Consider the following 20,988-nt stretch of genomic DNA (forward strand, 5'->3'; position numbering starts at 1 on the left):
GAGAGCATATTTTTTCTTCATTTTGAGATATATATAGACTTTTTACTTTGTTATTTGCTCAGTGTACTTAGGAGTAATGTGTGTGTGTGTGTGAGAGAGAGAGAGAGAGAGAGAGAGAGAGAGAGAGAGAGAGAGAGAGAGAGAGAGAGAGACTTTGCTCTAACCATTACACAACAAAAATTGCAAATAAACAAACCTTTAGGGGCACAGCATTTACACCCAGGTCCGTCGCATCCCCCTGGAATTTGCTGTTCATCATTACTATTGCACTGGCTCTTGGAACAATATCCATTCATTTGGGCACATGTAGGTGTCATGATGCATGCTGTGAAATAGAGAAGAATTAGAATTCACTAACATATATGAGTTTATTTAATTGGTAATATGAATATTGTACTATAGTAGATTCATATCAGTCGTGCATGTGGTGTCTAGGCATGTTCCTTACAATGCTCATAATTGGCTGTTGTTAAACCAAACACAGGTCTAGATTAAATTAAAAAACACTGATTTTCTTTAGGTAAAACTTAGGTTCATTAAAGTTACAATTCTTGAAAGAGAGGAAGGGACATACATCCTTTCTATGTGAACTCTAGAGCGATGCTGAGAGTTTTCAGTCTTCTGATTGGCTTATCAACAGGCAATCAGGAACGTCATAAGGGAATGGTCTAGACATCATATGCAGGGCTGATGTGAATCTATAATAGAATAATACCTCCCTCCTCCGTAGCTTATCAAATGATTAATATAGTATTATTATTATGCAATTTGTCTTTTTAATTCGTGTCTTTTTCCCATATCTTCATTCTCTCTGACTTGCATCAGCTTTTTTTATATTTAGTTCTATGGCGAGAGCATATTTTTTTTCTTAATCTTGAAATATTGAGAGACTTTTTACTTCTTTATTTGCTCAGTGTACTTAGGAGTAATGAGAGAGAGAGAGAGAGAGAGAGAGAGAGAGAGAGAGAGAGAGAGAGAGAGAGAGAGACTCTGGCCTAACTATTACACAACAAAAATTGCAAACAAACAAACCTTTAGGGGCACAGCATTTACACCCAGGTCCTTCGCATCCTCCTTCAATTTGGTCTTCATTACTATTGCACTGGCTCTTGGAACAATATCCATTCATTTGTGCACATGTAGGTGTCATGGTGCATCCTGTGCAATAGAGAAGAATTAGAATTCACTTATATATATGAGTTAATTGAGTTTATTCATATGAATACTGTACAATAGTAGATTCACATCAGTCGTGTATTTGGTGTGTAGGCCTGTACCTTACGACACTGATTGGCTGTTGATAAATCAATTGCAGGGCTTGATGAAATGAATATAAAGCACTTTTTCTGCAGGTAAAACTTAGTTGTTCCTATGCGAACAAACCTTCGGCCTTAACAGATAAAAGCAAGCAATCTTGTGATATGTGGCAACACATGCGTAGATCGGGTGAAGGATGGTTGAAGACCATTCACCTACGAACACGCATCAGTCTTTCTTTGACCGCCTGGGCGAGAATAGTGTTTACTTCTCTTGGCCTTTACCCGCTTCATTGCCTGTTTCGCTTGGGTTTAGTGTGTGTGTATGTGTTTGGCAGATATTATGGCTTCTTCTGCTCCTTCTCGGCCTCGTCAATGTGTGTGCCCCGGAATTCCAGGTTTTCCGTGTTCTCGCCTTTGGCTTCTGCAGTGCCTGACCCCCACGTCTTGCAGTAGGTGCCGTTCTAATTTTTGTACTATGATTCCTTGCTCAGAATGCCGGGCATGGCGTTAAGAGCAGTGGAAGTCATTTTATAGCAAGAGAGAACATCGGAGGGTTTGAACTCTTCCTTCATGGGAAGGTTTTTCGCCTCTTCCCGATGTTTCGTCTCCTGCAGTATTCAACCCCATAGTAGACTTGTTTCTGTGTCTCCTTCCTTTTCTTCCTTTGATTTGTCGCTGGAAGTATCGGGAGGCCACCAGGCTGATGTTTGTAATGTTGCCCCCTCTTCTTCGGGAATTAATTTTATTTCTGGGAAAGGGGAGGCTTTTTTCATCATTCTCATTTCTTCCAGAGTCGTAGGCATCCAAGATGGTGGCAATTGGAAGACGCTCGGGCTAGGGGGTATCCCGTCCTGGAGGGATTGCTTGCGTACCTTTTGGAGGCTCGCTACTCTCCACTCCTCCCAGCCTCGTCTTCGTGGGTAGTCGAGGTCAGCCATATTGTATTGCTCTGCCAGTGACTGTTGCCACTTCTTCGAGTCGGAGGGAAGCTGTGACGTCACGTGATCTGTTGTTGTGTATACCTCTGCCAGTGGCGTCTTGATTCCCCTTCTCACCGGGGGGAGGCCGTCGCGTCATCGCCACTTGTGACATCACTCCCTTCGATGACGTCACTCCCAGACGTCATTCGCCTGAAGCCAGGATTGACTTTGGAGCAGATGTGGCCGGTGGCTCCGTCCTTGTTTATGCAGGATGGCTCAGCATTGGAATCTATGGCAGCCTCCATGTTGCTCACAGTTTCTTGGCTGGACTTCAGGTCCCCAGAAGAGTTGGTGACTGCTGCCTCTCTTGCCAATCTGTTGCAGTCCGGAGGCAAGGCGTTTTCGTATATGGCTCACCTCAGTGTCAATTTATGGGCTATCCTTCTGCTGATTAGAATGTTATAGGCCAGCATCGGGCTGACACCAAAGACAGACTGGTGCACCAGGCCGTGTCTAAGTCGGAGTCTCGTCCTCGGAGACATCCGGCTCCTCCTCCTCCTCCTCCTCCCCCTGTCCAGCAGTAGTGAAGAAGATCGTCAGCTGATAGGCCATCATCGAGGAATTTGAGTTTGGCAGGGCCTTCTCGTTCGACTCATCCTTGGTCAGAGGATCAACATCCTTTTTGTTCTCGTTCCTTTAGGCCAAGATGGTGCCCAAGGGGCAGAGGTAATGGAGCCCTTGGTAGGTTAGGCACCTCTCCTGTGCCACTGAGGGGGGTGCCTAGCGGGCCATTGGGCCAAGTGGCAGAGTTGTGGACGGAGAAGTGGGTGGTAGATACCCTTTGGGTGGGGTACCTACTGCCATTCGATTTCTCTCCCCCTCTGTCGGACAAACCGCAGCTTACGAAGGCATATTCTCTAGATTCTCTGAAGTTCTTGGCTCTTCAGGAGGAGGTGTAGAAGATGCTGGACAAATTGCTATAGAGGAAGTGGTGTGTCCGTCTCCATTTTACAGTCACATCTTGGTGTCCAATGCGTCAGGAGGATGGAGACCTGTGATCAACTTATCCACCTTGAATCACTTCATCAGGATGACACAGTTCAAGATGGAGACCCCGCGTTCGGTGTTGGCAGCTGTGAGGGAAGGTGACTTCATGCTGTTGATACGCTTAAGGGATGCATACTTCCAAATCCCTGTTCATCCAATGTCCAGGAAATTCCTTCGCTCCTCTCTTGGGAACAGGGTCTTCGAGTTCAAAGTCCTATGCTTCGGTCCTGACAACAGCCCCTCAAGGTTCTTCTCTCGTGTCAAGTTGGGCCCATGCTCAGGGGATCTGTTTGCTGAGGTACCAGTCAGGAGTATCATAAGGGAATGGCTGCAAGGCAAGGATCGTCTACTTCGGTTATGTCTGGAACTGGGCATCGTAGTCAACCAGGAAATGTCGAACCTCGCACCCAGCCAAAGGATTCTCTACTTGGGCATGGTCATCGATACGACAGTGGCAAAAGTTTTCCCATCGGACCAGAGATTGGAGAATTTGCGGGAGGGGGCGTGCAACTTCCTGTCGGAACCCCATCAGTCAGCTCATCAGTGGCAGGTTCTTCTGGGAGTGTTGTCTTCCCTGAAGAAGCTGGTCCCTCATGGGCGTCTTCTTCTTCGGTCTCTGCAATGGAGACTGGGAGAATTCTGGTCTCTGGTGGGGGACTCACCCCTGTTAATGTTTCCTGTCTCTGAAAGTGAGAGAAGACCTTTGTTGGTGGTTGGATGACCAGAATCCTCTGAAGGGTGTCCCTCTACGTTCTCTTCAACCTGACTTCCTTCTGTTCTCAGACGCCTCCCTCGCCTTATGTAGGCTACCTCATCGCTTAAGGCATTTGGAGGACAATAAGCAACATATCAATGTCTTGGAGTTGAAGGCAGCCTTCCTGGGTCTGAAGAAGTTTTGGGAAAAGGTGAAATGTCATTCTGTCGTTCTCTTGTTGGGCAACACCATGGTGGTAACCTATGTGAACAAACATGGACGCCTGGTTTCTTGTCAACTTCACACCTTGACCGTCGAGGTTCACCAATGGGCGGTCAGCAGTTGGGTAGAGCTCTCAGCCAGGTATATCCCAGGCAAACTGAATGTGGTCGCAGACAATCTCAGTCGTCGGGATCAGATGCTAATGCTGAGAGGTCGCTCCATTGAGTGGCAGAAGACAAGCTTCTCCAGGTTTTGGGTAGACCCATGTTGGACCGTTTTGCGACTCGCTTCAACAGGAAGCTGGAGATATTCTGTTCAATGGTCCCAGATCCTTTAGCATTGGCAGAGGATGCATTCCGACATCCCTGTGACAACCAAGAGGTGTATGGCTTCCCTCTGTTTTGTTTGATCCATCAAGTTCTGAACAGGCTAATGAGTTCACAGGGTCTCAGGGTGACTTTGGTAGCCCCTGTGTGGCCTCAAGTGGAGTGGTTCTCGGATCTGCTGTAGTTGTTGTCTGTTCCGAGATAGATTTCCCCCTTGGTGACATCTCTTTTGTCAGGCCCATGCAGAAGTGTTCCACTGGTCAGTAGCGAGCAGACTTTTAACCTTTCTCAGAGATGAGAAACATTTGTCCATTTCTGCCATTAGAGGCTACAGGGCAGCCCTGAGTTTTGGTGTTACGCCTTAAAGGTATTGACATCTCCTCTTCCTGGGAACTTTCCTTGCTAGTTAGGGGGTTTGAGCAGTCGGGTTCTCCTAGAGAGCTCAAGCCTCAGATGTGGAATGTTTCCTTGGTTTGCAAGAGCTTCACTAAGGGTTCATATGAGCCCTTGCGTTGCTCATCTGACAGGAACTTGACGCTAAAGGCAGTTTTCCTTCTGGCCTTGGCATCTTCCAAGACGGTAGGAGAGCTCCACAATCTGAGATGTGAGGTGAAGTATGCTAGGGGTTGGGGGTCGTTGTCCTTCGAATTTGTCCTAGAATTCGTGGCCAAGACCCAAAATCCCTCTGTGCACAATGACAGGTTCACTTCGTTTTCCATTCCATCACTGATTGACTTGTGGGTGGTGATACTGAAGAGCGCTTGTTGTGCCCTGTCTGGGCCCTGCATTGATATCTTAAAATGACTCAGCACCTTGGACCAGGCTGCCGCAGACTTATTGTTAGCACAGGCCGTACAAGAAAGAGGTGTCTAGGAATACTAATTCTTTTTGGGTACGGGAAGCCATCAGACAGGCATACTTGTCTCTTGATGATTCCACCACTACATCTGTGCAGGCTAGAGCGCATGATGTTAGGGGTATTTGTCCCTCTCTGGCTTTCAAAAAGAACTTGGCTGTACATAGAAGGCTGAGTGCTGGTACTTGGTTCCGCCAGTCCAAGGGACATACATCCTGCCTATGCGAACTCTGAAGAGAGACAGAGTATCCTGTACTCTGATCGGCTTACTAACAGCCAATCAGGAGCGTCATAAGGGAATGGCCTAGACATTATGCAAGGCTAATCTAAATATATTATAGTATAATAACTCCCTCCTCCATAGCTTATCAAACGATTAATATAGTATTAATATTTTTATGCAATTTGTCTTTTTATTTCGTTGCTTTTTCCCACATCTACATTCTCTCTCATTTCCATCAGCTTTTTTTATATCTAGTTCTATGAGGAGAGCATATTTTTTTCCTAATGTTGAGTATTGAGAGACTTTACTTTTTTATTTGCTCAGTGTACTTAAGAGTAATTAGAGAGAGAGAGAGAGAGAGAGAGAGAGAGAGAGAGAGAGAGAGAGAGAGAGAGAGAGAGAGAGAGAGAGAGAGTCTCTGCCCTAGCTATTACACAACAAAACTTGCAAATAAACACCTTTAGGGGCACAGCATTTACACCCAGGTCCGTAACATCCCCCTTCAATTTGGTCTTCATTACTATTGCACTGGTTCTTGGAACAATATCCATTCATTTGGGCACATGAATTTGTCATGGTACATTCTGTATAATAGAGAAGAATTAGAATTCAGTAACATATATGAGTTAATTGAGTTAATTCATATGAATACTGTCGATAAACCAATCACAGGGCTTGATGAAATGAAAAAATCACTACATTTCTGGAGGTAAAACTAAGGTGTAATGAAAATTACAATTCTTGAAAGAGAGGAAGGGATGTACATCCTTCCTATATGAACTCTGAAGCGAGACTGAGATTTTACAGTCCTCTGATTGGCTTATCAACAGCTAATCAGGAGCGTCATAAGGGAATGGTCTAGACATCATATGCAAGGCTGATGTGAATCTATTATAGGATAACAACTCCCTCCTCCGTAGCTTATCAAATGATTAATATAGTAATATTATTATGTAATTTGTCTTTTTATTTCTTTACTTTTTCCCATATCTACATTCTCTCCTACTTGTATCAGCTTTTTATTATATCTAGTTCTATGACAAGAGTGTAATTTTTCTAAATCTTGAAATATTGAGAAACTTTTTACTTCTTCATTTGCTCAATGTGCTTAGGAGTAATGAGAAATGACAGAGAGAGAGAGAGAGAGAGAGAGAGAGAGAGAGAGAGAGAGAGAGAGAGAGAGAGAGAGAGAGAGAGAGAGTTTTATCTAAGTATTACACAACGAGAATTGCAAGTAAACAAACCTCGTTTATGGATACAGCATTTACACCCAGGTCCGTCGCATCCCCCTGGAATTTGCTGCTCATCATTGCTATCGCACTGGCCCTTGGCACAATATCCTCCATTTTGGGAACATATAGGTTTTTCGATGCATTCTGCACAAAAAAGAAGATATAGAATTCATTTATAGCTATAACTAAATAATAATAATAATAATAATATAATAATAATAATAATAATAATAATAATAATAATAATAATAATAATAATAATAATAATAAGAAGAAGAAGAAGAAGGAAGAAGAAGAAGAAGAAGAAGAAGAAGAAGAAGAAGAAGAAGCAAGAAAACAAGGGAGGGACTCAACGAGAAATACAAAATACAAGAGAGGGGACTAAACAACACAATAGAAGATGTAAAACAGAGGCTTAAGGCCAAAGCACATAAGATTCAACGGTACATTAACAGGAATAAGGGATACCAATAGAACAAATTATTCGGAACCAACCAGAAAAGACTATACAGCCAACTAAGAGGGGAAGACAACCACCAAGAAATTCCGAAGCAGAACCAAGTAAGAGACTGGGAAAACATATGGAACAATCCGGTATCACACAACAAACATGCAACATGGCTCCAGGAAGTCAAGGAAGAAGAAACAGGCAGAATAAAACAAAGATTCACAGAGATCACGACAGACACAGTCAGACACCAACTAAAGAAAATGCCAAACTGGAAAGCCCCAGGTCCCGATGAAGTCCATGGATACTGGCTCAAAAACTTCTAGGCCCTACACCCACGAATAGCAGAACAACTCTAGTATTGTATTTCAAATCACCATGCACCCAAATGGATGACCACAGGAAGAACATCCTTAGTACAAAAAGACAAGAGTAAGGGAAATATAGCCTGTAACTACAGGCCTCACCTGCCTACCAATAATCTGGAAGTTACTAACAAGTAACATCAGTGAAAGGCTACACAACTACCTAGAGGAGACAAACACCATCCCCCACCAAAGAAAGGCTGCAGAAGGAAGTGTAGGGGCTCCTGATTGGCTTACCAACAGCCAATCAGGAGCGTCATAAGGGAATGGCCTAGACATCATATGCAAGGCTAATCTAAATATATTATAGTATAATAACTCCCTCCTCCGTATCTTATCAAACGATTAATATAGTATTAATATTTATATGCATTTTGTCTTTTTATTTCGTTGCTTTTTCCAACATCTACATTCTCTCTCATTTCCATCAGCTTTTTATATATCTAGTTCTATGAGGAGAGCATATTTTTTTTTTAATGTTGAGATATTGAGGGACTTTTTACTTTTTTATTTGCTCAGTGTACTTAAGAGTAATGAGAGAGAGAGAGAGAGAGAGAGAGAGAGAGAGAGAGAGAGAGAGAGAGAGAGAGAGAGAGAGAGAGAGAGAGAGAGAGAGAGAGAGAGAGAGAGAGAGAGAGACTTTGCCCTAGCTATTACACAACAAAACTTGCAAATAAACACCTTTAGGGGCACAGCATTTACACCCAGGTCCGTAACATCCCCCTTCAATTTGGTCTTCATTACTATTGCACTGGTTCTTGGAACAATATCCATTCATTTGGGCACATGAATTTGTCATGGTACATTCTGTATAATAGAGAAGAATTAGAATTCAGTAACATATATGAGTTATTTAAGTTAATTCATATGAATACTGTCGATAAACCAATCGCAGGGCTTGATGAAATGAGAAAATCACTACATTTCTGGAGGTAAAACTTAGGTGTAATGAAAGTTACAATTCTTGAAAGAGAGGAAGGGATGTACATCCTTCCTATATGAACTCTGGAGCGAGACTGAGAGTTTCTAGTCCTCTGATTGGCTTATCAACAGCTAATCAGGAGCGTCATAAGGGAATGGCCTAGACATCATATGCAAGGCTGATGTGAATCTATTATAGGATAACAACTCCCTCCTCCGTAGCTTATCAAATGATTAATATAGTAATATTATTATGTAATTTGTCTTTTTATTTCTTTACTTTTTCCCATATCTACATTCTCTCTGACTTGCATCAGCTTTTTTTATATCTAGTTCTATGACAAGAGTGTAATTTTTCTAAATCTTGAAATATTGAGAAACTTTTTACTTCTCATTGCTCAATGTGCTTAGGAGTAATGAGAAATGACAGAGAGAGAGAGAGAGAGAGAGGAGAGAGAGAGAGAGAGAGAGAGAGAGAGAGAGTCTTATCTAAGTATTACACAACGAGAATTGCAAGTAAACAAACCTCGTTTATGGATACAGCATTTACACCCAGGTCCGTCGCATCCCCCTGGAATTTGCTGCTCATCATTGCTATCGCACTGGCCCTTGGCACAATATCCTCCATTTTGGGAACATATAGGTTTTTCGATGCATTCTGCATAAAAAAGAAGATAGAGAATTCATTTATAGCTATAACTAAATAATAATAATAATAAGTCAAGTTAAGCAACATTGGGGCTGGTCAGTCGTTGGATGGGTGACCGCTCTCCTCGGCGTTGATTCCTTGGGAAAGGATCTTTACCATAATTTCCTCAGTCTACTCAGCTGTAAATGAGTACCTATCCCTGATGGGGTAGGGTCCAGCTATGGGTTAAATAGCAAAACTCAGCAATGATGGAAAGAAATGAAGGAATAAACGACAAACGACGTAAATGGAACCTCTGGCAACAGAGGAGCTTCGTCCGGCAACCAGGTATTCAACCCAATTGAAGGGGAAGACGGTCAGGTACTTGGAGGTCGTCATCCAGCAACTGATCACCACAACGAAAGTAATCAACAGCCTGAGATTGGAGCTACAGAGGCAAAAGGAAGAAATGGACAAGAGAAGAAAATAAGGAAATATGGAGATGCTACATCAGAAGCAACCCGACGGAGAGAGGATATAGAAGAAGATTGATCAACATCTGGAATGAGAGGAATAACACCCCCCAAACAGAGCAGAGGCTGGCAGATCAAGTAAGGAACATAAAGAAAAAGAACTGGCTCTCCCCAACAGAAAGAGAAGAACTGGAAAGGGAAATGTCACACGACAACGAATTACACGAAGACGAACTGAGAGACGATGCCACAGAAGACGACAGGGAGGATGAAGTATCAAACAACGACACACGAAGAAACACCGACGAAGTAACAGAGAGGACGGAATGGGTAGAAAAGATTAGACAATGGATGGAGCCAGATACAGAGAGAACAAAGATCCCCACCATGAAAGCCTACAACACAAGAAATTAAGGGAGAAAACAAGTGAGGTCAATGAAATAATGGGCCTAATACACACCACCAGTATCACAGAAACAAATAACTTGACATATGCAGGAGCAAGATTAGTAGCAGAACTGATGGGGATTCGAACACCAACACCACCGTCACAACCAACCCAACAGAAACCAAAACAGCAACCTCCTTGGAAAGGCGCCTGGAAAAGCAAATCATGGTGATGAGATCTGACTTGAGTAAACTGAAAGAGATGGCAGAAAAAAGGCTAAGAAGCAAGAAAACAAAGGAGGAACTCAACGAGAAATACAAAGTACAAGAGAGGGGACTAAACAACACAATAGAAGATGTAAAACAGAGGCTTAAGGCCAAAGCACACAAGATCCAACGGTACATGAACAGGAATAATGGGATACCAACAGAACAAACTATTCGGAACCAACCAGAAAAGACTATACAGCCAACTAAGAGGGGAAGACAACCACCCAGAAATTCCTGAAGCCGAACCAAGTAAGGGACTGGGAAAACATATGGAGCAATCCGGTATCATACAACAAACATGCAACATGGCTCCAGGAAGTCAAGGAAGAAGAAACAGGGAGAATAAAACAAAGATTCACAGAGATCACGACAGACACAGTCAGGACACCAACTAAAGAAAATGCCCAACTGGAAAACCCAGGTCCCGATGAAGTCCATGGATACTGGCTCAAAAAACTTCAAGGCCCTACACCCACGAATAGCAGAACTTCCAGCATTGTATCTCAAATCACCAAGCACCCAAATGGATGACCACAGGAAGAACATCCTTAGTACAAAAAGACAAGAGTAAGGGAAATATAGCCAGTAACTACAGGCCTATCAACCTGCCTACCAATAATGTGGAAGTTACTAACAGGTATCATCAGTGAAAGGCTATACAATACCTAGAGGAGACAAACACCATCCCCTACCAACAGAAAGGCTGCAGAAGGAAGTGTAGGGGCACAAAAGACCAGCTCCTGATAGACAAAATGGTAATGAAGAACAGTAGGAGAAGGAAAAACCAACCTAAGCATGGCATGGATAGACTATAAGAAAGCCTTCGACATGATACCACACACATGGCTAATAGAATGCCTGAAAATATATGGGGCAGAGGAAAATACCACCAGCTTCCTCAAAAAATACAATGCGCAACTGGAATACAATACTTACAAGCTCTGGAATAAGACTAGCAGAGGTTAATATCAGGAGAGGGATCTTCCAGGGCGACTCACTGTCCCCACTACTCTTCGTAGTAGCCATGATTCCCATGACAAAGTACTACAGAAGATGGATGCCGGTACCAACTCAAGAAAAGAGGCAACAAAATCAACCATCTGATGTTCATGGACGACATCAAGCTGTATGGTAAGAGCATCAAGGAAATAGATACCCTAATCCAGACTGTAAGGATTGTATCTGGGGACATCAGAATGGAGTTTGGAATAGAAAAATGCGCCTTAGTCAACATACAAAAAGGCAAAGTAACGAGAACTGAAGGGATAAAGCTACCAGATGGGAGCAACATCAAACACATAGATGAGACAGGATAAAACAAATACCCCGGGAATAATGGAAGGAGGAGATATAAAACACCAAGAGATGAAGGACACGACCAGGAAAGAATATATGCAGAGACTCAAGGCGATACTCAAGTCAAAACTCAATGGAGGAAATATGATAAAAGCCATCACACATGCAGTGGGCAGTTAATCAGATACAGCGCAGGAATAGTGGAATGGACGAAGGCAGAACTCCGCAGCATAGATCAGAAACCAGTAAACAAATTACAATACACAAAGCACTACACCCAAGAGCAAATACGGACAGACTATACATAACACGAAAGGAAGGAGGGAGAGGACTACTAAGTATAGAGGACTGCGTCAACATTGAAAACAGAGCACTGGGGCAATATCTGAAAACCAGTGAAGACGAGTGGCTAAAGAGTGCATTGAGAAGAAGGGACTAATAAAAGTAGACGAAGACCCAGAAATATACAGAGACAGGAGAAAGACAGAGAGAACAGAGGACTGGCACAACAAACCAATGCACGGACATACATGAGACAGACTAAAGAACTAGCCAGCGATGACAATTGGCAATGGCTACAGAGGGGAGAGCTAAAGAAGGAAACTGAAGGAATGATAACAGCGGCACAAGATCAGGCCCTAAGAACCAGATATGTTCAAAGTACGATAGACGGAAATAACATCTCTCCCATATGTAGGAAGTGCAATACGAAAAATGAAACCATAAACCACATAGCAAGTGAATGCCCGGCACTTGCACAGAACCAGTACAAAAAGAGGCATGAGTCAGTGGCAAAAAGCCCTCCACTGGAGCCTGTGCAAGAAACATCAGCTACCTTGCAGTAATAAGTGGTACGAGCACCAACCTGAGGGAGTGATAGAAAACGATCAGGCAAAGATCCTCTGGGACTATGGTATCAGAACGGATAGGGTGATACGTGCAAATAGACCAGACGTGACGTTGATTGACAAAATCAAGAAGAAAGTATCACTCATTGATGTCGCAATACCATGGGACACCAGAGTTGAAGAGAAGAGAGGGAAAAAAATGGATATAAGTATCAAGATCTGAAAATAGAAATAAGAAGGATATGGGATATGCCAGTGGAAATCGTACCCATAATCATAGGAGCACTAGGCACGATCCCAAGATCCCTGAAAAGGAATCTAGAAAAACTAGAGGCTGAAGTAGCTCCAGGTCTCATGCAGAAGTGTGTGATCCTAGAAACGGCACACATAGTAAGAAAAGTGATGGACTCCTAAGGAGGCAGGATGCAACCCGGAACCCCACACTATAAATACCACCCAGTCGAATTAGAGGACTGTGATAGAGCAAAAAAAAAAAAAAAAAAAAAAAAAAAAAAAAAAAATAATAATAATAATAATAATAATAAGAAGAAGAAGAAGAAGAAGAAGAAGCAAGAAAACAAGGGAGGGACTCAACGAGAAATGCAAAATACAGGAGAGGGGACTAAACAACACAATAGAAGATGTAAAACAGAGGCTTAAGGCCAAAGCACATAAGATTCAACGGTACATTAACAGGAATAAGGATACCAACAGAACAAATTATTCGGAACCAACCAGAAAAGACTATACAGCCAACTAAGAGGGGAAGACAACCACCAAGAAATCCCGAAGCAGAACCAAGTAAGAGACTGGGAAAAACATATGGAACAATCCGGTATCACACAACAAACATGCAACATGGCTCCAGCAAGTCAAGGAAGAAGAATCAGGCAGAATAAAACAAAGATTCACAGAGATCACGACAGACACAGTCAGACACCAACTAAAGAAAATGCCAAACTGGAAAGCCCCAGGTCCCGATGAAGTCCATGGATACTGGCTCAAAAACTTCAAGGCCCCACACCCACGAATAGCAGAACAACTTCAGCATTGTATTTCAAATCACCATGCACCCAAATGGATGACCACAGGAAGAACATCCTTAGTACAAAAAGACAAGAGTAAGGGAAATATAGCCAGTAACTACAGGCCTCACCTGCCTACCAATAATGCGGAAGTTACTAACATGTAACATCAGTGAAAGGCTATACAGCTACCTAGAGGAGACAAACACCATCCCCCACCAAAGAAAGGCTGCAGAAGGAAGTGTAGGGGCACAAAAGACCAGCTCCTGATAGACAAAATGGTAGTGAAGAACAGTAGGAGAAGGAAAACCAACCTAAGCATGGCATGGATTGACTATAAGAAAGCCTTCGACATTATACCACACACATGGCTAATAGAATGCCTGAAAATATATGGGGCAGAGGAAAACACCATCAGCTTCCTCAAAAATGCAATGCGCAACTGGAATACAATACTTACAAGCTCTGGAATAAGACTAGCAGAGGTTAATATCAGGAGTGGGATCTTCCAGGGCGACTCACAGTCCCCATACTCTTCGTAGTAGCCATGATTCCCATGACAAAAGTACTGCAGAAGATGGATGCTGGGTACCAACTCAAGAAAAGAGGCAACAGAATTAACCATCTGGTGTTCATGGCTGACATCAAGCTGTATGGTAAGAGCATCAAGGAAATAGATACCTTAATCCAGACTGTAAGGATTGTATCTGGGGACATCAGGATGGAGTTTGGAATAGAAAAATGTGCCTTAGTCAACATACAAAAGGGCAAAGTAACAGGGACTGATGGGATAAAACTACCAGATGGGAGCAACATCAAACACATAGATGAGATGGGATACAAATACCTGGGAATAATGGAAGGACGGGATATAAAACACCAAGAGATGAAGGACACGATCAGGAAAGAATATATGCAGACTCAAGGCAATACTTAAGTCAAAACTCTATGCTGGAAATATGATAAAAGCCATAAACACATGGTCAGTGCCAGTAATCAGATACAGCGCAGGAATAGTGGAATGGACGAAGGCAGAACTCTGCAGCATAGACCAGAAAACTAAGAAACATATGACAATACACAAAGCACTACACCCAAGAGCAAATATGGACAGACTGTACATAACACGAAAGGAAGGAGGGAGAGGACTACTAAGTATAGAGGACTGCATCAACATCGAGAATAGAGCACTGGGGTAGTATCTGAAAACCAGTGAAGACGAGTGGCTCAAGAGTGCATGGGAAGAAGGACTGATAAAAGTAGACGAAGACCCAGAAATATGCAGAGACAGGAGAATGACAAACAGAACAGAGGACTGGCACAACAAACCAATGCACGGACAATACATGAGACAGACTAAAGAACTAGCCAGTGATGACACGTGGCAATGGCTACAGAGGGGAAAGCTCAAGAAGAAAACTGAAGGAATGATAACAGTGGCACAAGATCAGGCCCTAAGAACCAGATATATTCAAGAATGATAGACGGTAATAACATCTCTCCCATATGTAGGAAGTGCAATACGAAAAATGAAACCATAAACCACATAGCAAGCGAATGTCTGCCACTTGCACAGAACCAGTACAAAAAGAGGCATGATTCAGTGGCAAAAGCCCTCCACTGGAGCCTGTGCAAGAAACATCAGCTACCTCGCAGTAACAAGTGGTACAAGCACCAACCTGAGGAAGTGATAGAAAACGATCAGGCAAAGATCCTGTGGGACTATGGAATCAGAACAGATAGGGTGATACGTGAAAATAGACCAGACGTGACGTTGATTGACAAAATCAAGAAGAAAGTATCACTCTTTGATGATGCAATACCATGGGACACCAGAGTTGAAGAGAGAGGGAAAAAATGGGTAAGTATCAAGACCTGAAAATAGAAATAAGAAGGATATGGGACATGCCAGTGGAAATTGTAACCATAATCATAGGAACACTAGTCACGATCTCAAGATCCTTGAAAAGGAATCTAGAACAAGTAGAGGCTGAAGTAGCTCCAGGACTCATGCAGAAGAATGTGATCCTAGAAACGGCGCACATAGTAAGAAAAGTGATGGACTCCTAAGGAGGCAGGATGCAACCTGGAACCCTACACTATAAATACCACCCAGTCGAATTGGAAGACTGTGATAGAGCAAAAAAAAATACTAATAATAATAATAACAATAATAATACTAATAATAATAATCATAATGTATAGGGCAGGGGAAAACACCACCAGCTACCTGCACATTACAAAAATTAATAGTCCCAGATTTGAATAGCCCATGAAATTGTTAATATTGGGATGTTAGCATTTAAGCCTATATAATTTGATTAAGAAAAATAAATAAATATATATATATATATATATATATATATATATATATATATATATATATATATATATATATAAAATATGCTGCTTAGTTGTCATTTAATTTTTTTGATGATCAATAAACGTTTTTTACAGGCTGTTGTATAAATTATTATTTTTCTTAATCAAAATGTATGGGTCTCAGTGCTACCTTTCCTCTATTGACGATTTTCTGGCCGTTCCAAGTTTGGCCCATCAACTTCTCTCTGAGTGAAAACAGAGAAGTAGCCCCCTGTCATGGTAATCGCTTTATAGCAAGGAATTATATACTGAAGGAAAGAAAAACGCATCTTCTTCGAGAAGTTCTACAGCAAGGAGGCATTCATGCACATGTTTGAGGAGCCTGTTCTCATGATTGTTCTAGAATCGCCAGGCGTGCTGTGGAACGCAACATGCGCAGTCACGTTGTCATAAAACGCCGCGAAATATGATGCAATATTTCATGGAGATCCTAAAATGTTCCTGTCATGTCAGGAGTCTGTGACGTTCGCTGGTAGGCCCCGCCCCCAGGTCACCGTATATATACGACTTACGAAGTAGGAGAGATCAGATCATCAGTGAGAGACCAGCAGAGAGAAGAGAGATCAGTGAGAGATCATCAGAGAGAGATAAGAGAAGAACGAACAGACGAAGGATGAGAGGAAGAAGGTGCATGAGAGTTTGGTCGGATTCGGGTCAAGTCGTCCATTCAGGGAGTCGACGACAGAGATTTTCTGACGTTGAACAAGCCTTCAGAGAAGAAATGTCCTACAAGGTGGTTTTGAGGAGTAACCTGCCCTTTGAGTATTAAGAATAGCCCTTGTTTTCTGCAGTACGGAGTCAAGAGGACGTTTGAAGTTCCACAGTTCTCCTTTATGAAGCCGTCGCTTCGAGCATTGATTTTCGACAGCTGGAAAACTGGCCAGCAAGTATTTTATTAGCTCACTGTTTCCCCAGTTCACATACTGTAAGATTTTATTTCTGTTATGTAAATAGGAGAGACCATTCTGCATTTATCTTTGTTAGTAAGCTTGTAAATAAACTTTTGTTCTGTTTGTGTTTCTTTCTATATTCGTATCCCGAGTTTCAACTGTTGGTGTTGAATTTTTTTTGTTTATTATAATATCGAACCTGTAGCGGACCTCGACGGTCCGTGACATTAGTGGCGACCTTGCTAGGCTATTCGGCACTGTAACAGTTTGAAACAGGGAGAATATAGAAAGAACCAGAATGAGTGAGATAGTGAAAGAGTTTATTGATTCGGGTAAGCTTCTAGGTCTAGAGGGGAATGATCTCTGTGAGTATGTTGAAAAGAAAGAAAGAGAAAAGTATGAGAGAGATGAAAGAGTGGCAGAGAGAGAGGCAATAAAAATGCAGCAAGAGTGAGAAGCAATGAAAATGCAGCAAGAGAGAGAAGTAATGAAAATGCAGCAAGAGAGAGAAATGTTGGTAATGCAGCAGGAAGAAAGAGAGAAAGAACGTATGCATGAACAGGAAGAAAGAGAGAAAGAACGTATGCACGAGTTGGAAATCGCTCGGTTAAGGCGAAGTACTCGTAACAGTTAGACAGGCGAGAATGAAAATGGAGCTCATGGGTTAGGTATGAGTGCAGTGTTGAAATTAGTACCAAAGTTTGATGAAGATGTTACGACATATTTCATGTGTTTTGAGAAGTTAATGGAAAGAGTAGGTTCTCCTAAAGAAATGTGGACTATATTTACAGTCAGTTTTGAGTGGTAGGGCGCTCACCGTGCGTAGTTGTATGTCTAAGGAGGAATGTGATAATTATGATATTGTGAAAGAAACTGCTCTTAGTGTGTATAGGCTAGTACCGGATGCGTACCGTAAGAAATTTAGAAGTTTGAGAAAGGATGAGAATATTATGTATGTAGAATACGGTAAGAAGTTAGAAAGGCAGTTTTTTGATTGGTTAACTTCTGCTAAAGTTGAGGATTTTGATGGTTTGAAGATCTTAGTGTTGTTAGAAAACTTCAAAGATAATGTATCCCTTGAGATTAAGCTTTATGTAGAAGATAGGCGAGATTTATCTTTTGCAGGAGCAACTAGGTTAGCAGACGAATATAGTTTAACTCATAATTTGAGTACCGGTAAAAAGCAAAATGATCCTTCGCCTGGTAGAGTACAAAGCAGTAAAGGTTTCAGTTCTAGTATTAGCAACACGAGTAAAAGTGATTATTCCTGTTATACATGCAGAAAACCTGGTCATACGTCTAAGGTTTGTAAGAGTAAAGTGGCATCTAGTGGCTCAGAATTAACTTGTTTCCGATTTAATGGGAAAGGGCATTTATCGAGAAATTATGCAGTAGAAGGGAAGGACGTTACAAAACCAGTGTCTCTAGTTAACCTTTCGTCAAGTGGGAATGATGTGATGAGACAAACTAAGAAATTTTTTGGTGAATTTCTGTAAGAAGGTGTAGTTTCCTCTCTTGGAGGAGTAGATTTGAGAGAAGTAGTCTTGCTTTGAGACACAGGAGCTGCTGTCTCACTGATTAGGAGAGAGAGAGTGTGCCAGACAGGGCAGAAATCAATATGGAAGAAAAAGTCATGTTAGGTGGATTACCTAACACTTGTGTTTTTTGTCCTTTGCTGAAGTTGAATTTAGAAAGTCAGGTAGTGTCAGGAGAAGTGAAACTAGCAGTTGTTGACAGTTTGCCTGTTGATGGCGTTGACATTATTGTCGGTAATGACTTAGCTTTATCCAAGAATGTGAATCCTGTTGTGAGGGATATTCCAGTGCCTGAAATGGTAGTAACTAGGTCAGGTTTAGATACAGACATAGACTACGGTCATAATTTGTTCGTGGATTCAAACGAGTGCGAGTTTGTGGATTCGAACAAGAGTGAGTTCGTGGATTCGAACGAGCATGATAGAGGTGGCGAGGTTGATCTTGGCGTGAGTGTAGCTGAGAGACCTGACTCTATTGGTGACAGTGATAGCCAAACGGAAGGTGTAGCTGTTGAGAGTAAAGTAGTCGATGTAGTGGAGTCAAGTAATAGTTACGGTGACGAATTAGGCACTAACCTTTTGAATAAGGATGAGCTAGTCAAGTTTCAGAGAGATGATGAGACACTAACCCGAATTATTGAATGTGAGCTGGATGATGATATTGATACTGTGTGTAAGGAAACGTTTTGTTTAAAGGACGAAGTTTTGAATCGTTATGTTCGTCCTAAGTCAGGTAGTAAAGAGGAAATCACAGAACAATTAGTGGTTCCTAGAAAGCTTGATGAACTAGTTTTGAAGTTAGCACATGATGAACAAGGACATTTGGGAGTAAATAAAACTTTCAGGTGTATTAGTAAGCCGTACTTTTGGCCTAAAATGAGGAGTGACGTAAAGAGGTATGTTTTAAGCTGTCATGAATGCCAAATTGCTTGGAAACCGAATCAAGTAATTCCCAGAGCTCCGTTGTGTAATATTCCTTCAGTAGGCGAACCTTTTGAGAATGTAGCTATCGATATGGTCTGACCATTGCCTAGAAGTAAGGGAGGGAGTATATATCTGTTGACAATCATTGATAGACTAACTCGCTATCCAGAGGCGATACCTGTAAGAAGCTGTAACGCAAGGATCGTAGTTAAACGATTGTTAGATTATTTTTCTAAGTTTGGTCTGCCTCGTACTATACAGAGTGATAATGGTTGTAATTTTGTATCCAAATATTTCAAGGATAGAATGAAAGAGTTAGGCATTAAACTCATAACTTCCACACCTTATCATCCCGAATCACAAGGCATTGTGGAGCGGTTTCACCAAACGTTAAAGAGTTGTTTAAGGAAATTGTGTAAGAACTTCAAACACGACTGGGAAGAAAAGTTACCATTTGATCTGTTAGCTTTAAGGTTGGCACCGAATGACACTACATGATTTAGTCCTTTCGAGGTGGTTTTCGGTCACACCGCTAAAGGTCCTTTGGAAATGCTAAAATGTAACTTAATGCTTAAAGAAGGTAGTGAGGACTACATAACTAATCTAGAGTATTATAAAAACAATTTAGGAGATGCTTGGCAACTAGTGAAGGAGAACAAGAGTGAAACTCAAGGGGAGACTAAACGGAAACATGATCTTAGAGCAAACGAGAGAAGGTTCTGTGTGGGAGATAAAGTTTTAGTACTAGTCCAGAAAGAAGGTCCCTCTTTATCTAATAAGTTTGAAGGTCCTTTTTCAATTTTAGAGAAAAGGGGGAATCTAAATTATTTAATAGATATGGGTAAGCATACAGCAAAGTGGCTGCATGTAAACTTGCTCAAGAAATATAACGAACGCCCCATGCCTGTAGTAATGGTGTCTCAGAAAGAAATTAGTTTTGAGAAAAACTCCGAGGTGCTTAAAAATTTCGAAGTTTTTAATCAGAGTTTAGAAAAGGAAAACTTGAGGGAAATATGTAATGTTTTAGTGAATTATCCTGAAACTATTAGTGACAAACTAGGCCTAACCAATGTTTTAGAACATGATATTGAGTTGCAGGACACGAAACCCATTAGGCAAAGTCCATATCGTCTAAGCCCAGAAAAGGCAGAATCTGTGAGGAAGGAAATTAGTTACATGCTAGATAATGATTTGATAGTACCTAACGAGAGTGAATGGAGTTACCCGGTAGTTCTGGTGAAAAAGGAAGATGGATCAGATAGATTGTGCATTGATTTCCGGAAGGTAAACAGTGTAACTAAGCAAAGTAATTTTTCCTTACCCAGGATTGATGATTGCTAAGATAGAATTGGAAATTCCAAGTTCATCTCAAAGCTTGATTTGGCTAAAGGTTATTAGCAAGTACCTTTAAGTGAACGAGCCCAGAAAATATCCGCCTTTATAATGCCATTTGGTAGTTTTGAGCCCAAATTTATGGCTTTTGGCTTGAAGAACGCAGCCAGTACCTTCCTAAGGTTAATGAATAAAGTTTTAAATGGCATCAACAACTGTGTCGTGTACTTAGATGATCTTGTGATATTTTCAGAGACTTGGGAGGATCATGTAAGGACTTTGGCAAGAGTCTTGGAAGCCCTTACAAAAGCAAATCTCGTTCTTAATCTAAGGCAATGCGAATTTGGGAAAGCCTCTATTACTTATCTAGGACATAAGGTAGGTCTTAGTAAAATCTGTCCAAAGGATCGGAACATAGAAACTATCATGAATTTCCCAATTCCAATAACTAAAAAACAGGCCATGAGATTTCTCAGAATGGTTTCG

At 41.7% G+C, this 20,988-nt stretch overlaps 1 protein-coding gene across 2 annotated transcripts in view; it reads right to left on the bottom strand.

Annotated features, from left to right (window-relative positions):
- The window catches only part of LOC135199538 (multiple epidermal growth factor-like domains protein 6), a 99,123-nt gene that overhangs the window by 71,329 nt on the left and 6,806 nt on the right, over positions 1–20,988 (bottom strand). For both annotated transcript variants that reach the window (XM_064227699.1, XM_064227692.1), the window contains exons 3-8: positions 9,040–9,171; positions 8,274–8,399; positions 6,792–6,923; positions 6,006–6,131; positions 1,033–1,158; positions 197–325 (exon numbers count right to left, since the gene is read on the bottom strand). In XM_064227699.1, coding sequence (XP_064083769.1) covers positions 197–325; positions 1,033–1,158; positions 6,006–6,131; positions 6,792–6,923; positions 8,274–8,399; positions 9,040–9,171 — 771 coding nt within the window. The remainder of the gene's footprint in view (positions 1–196; positions 326–1,032; positions 1,159–6,005; positions 6,132–6,791; positions 6,924–8,273; positions 8,400–9,039; positions 9,172–20,988) is intronic.

This window comes from Macrobrachium nipponense, chromosome 23 (genome assembly GCF_015104395.2).
Source record: "Macrobrachium nipponense isolate FS-2020 chromosome 23, ASM1510439v2, whole genome shotgun sequence".
Classification (NCBI taxonomy): Eukaryota; Metazoa; Arthropoda; class Malacostraca; order Decapoda; family Palaemonidae; genus Macrobrachium; species Macrobrachium nipponense.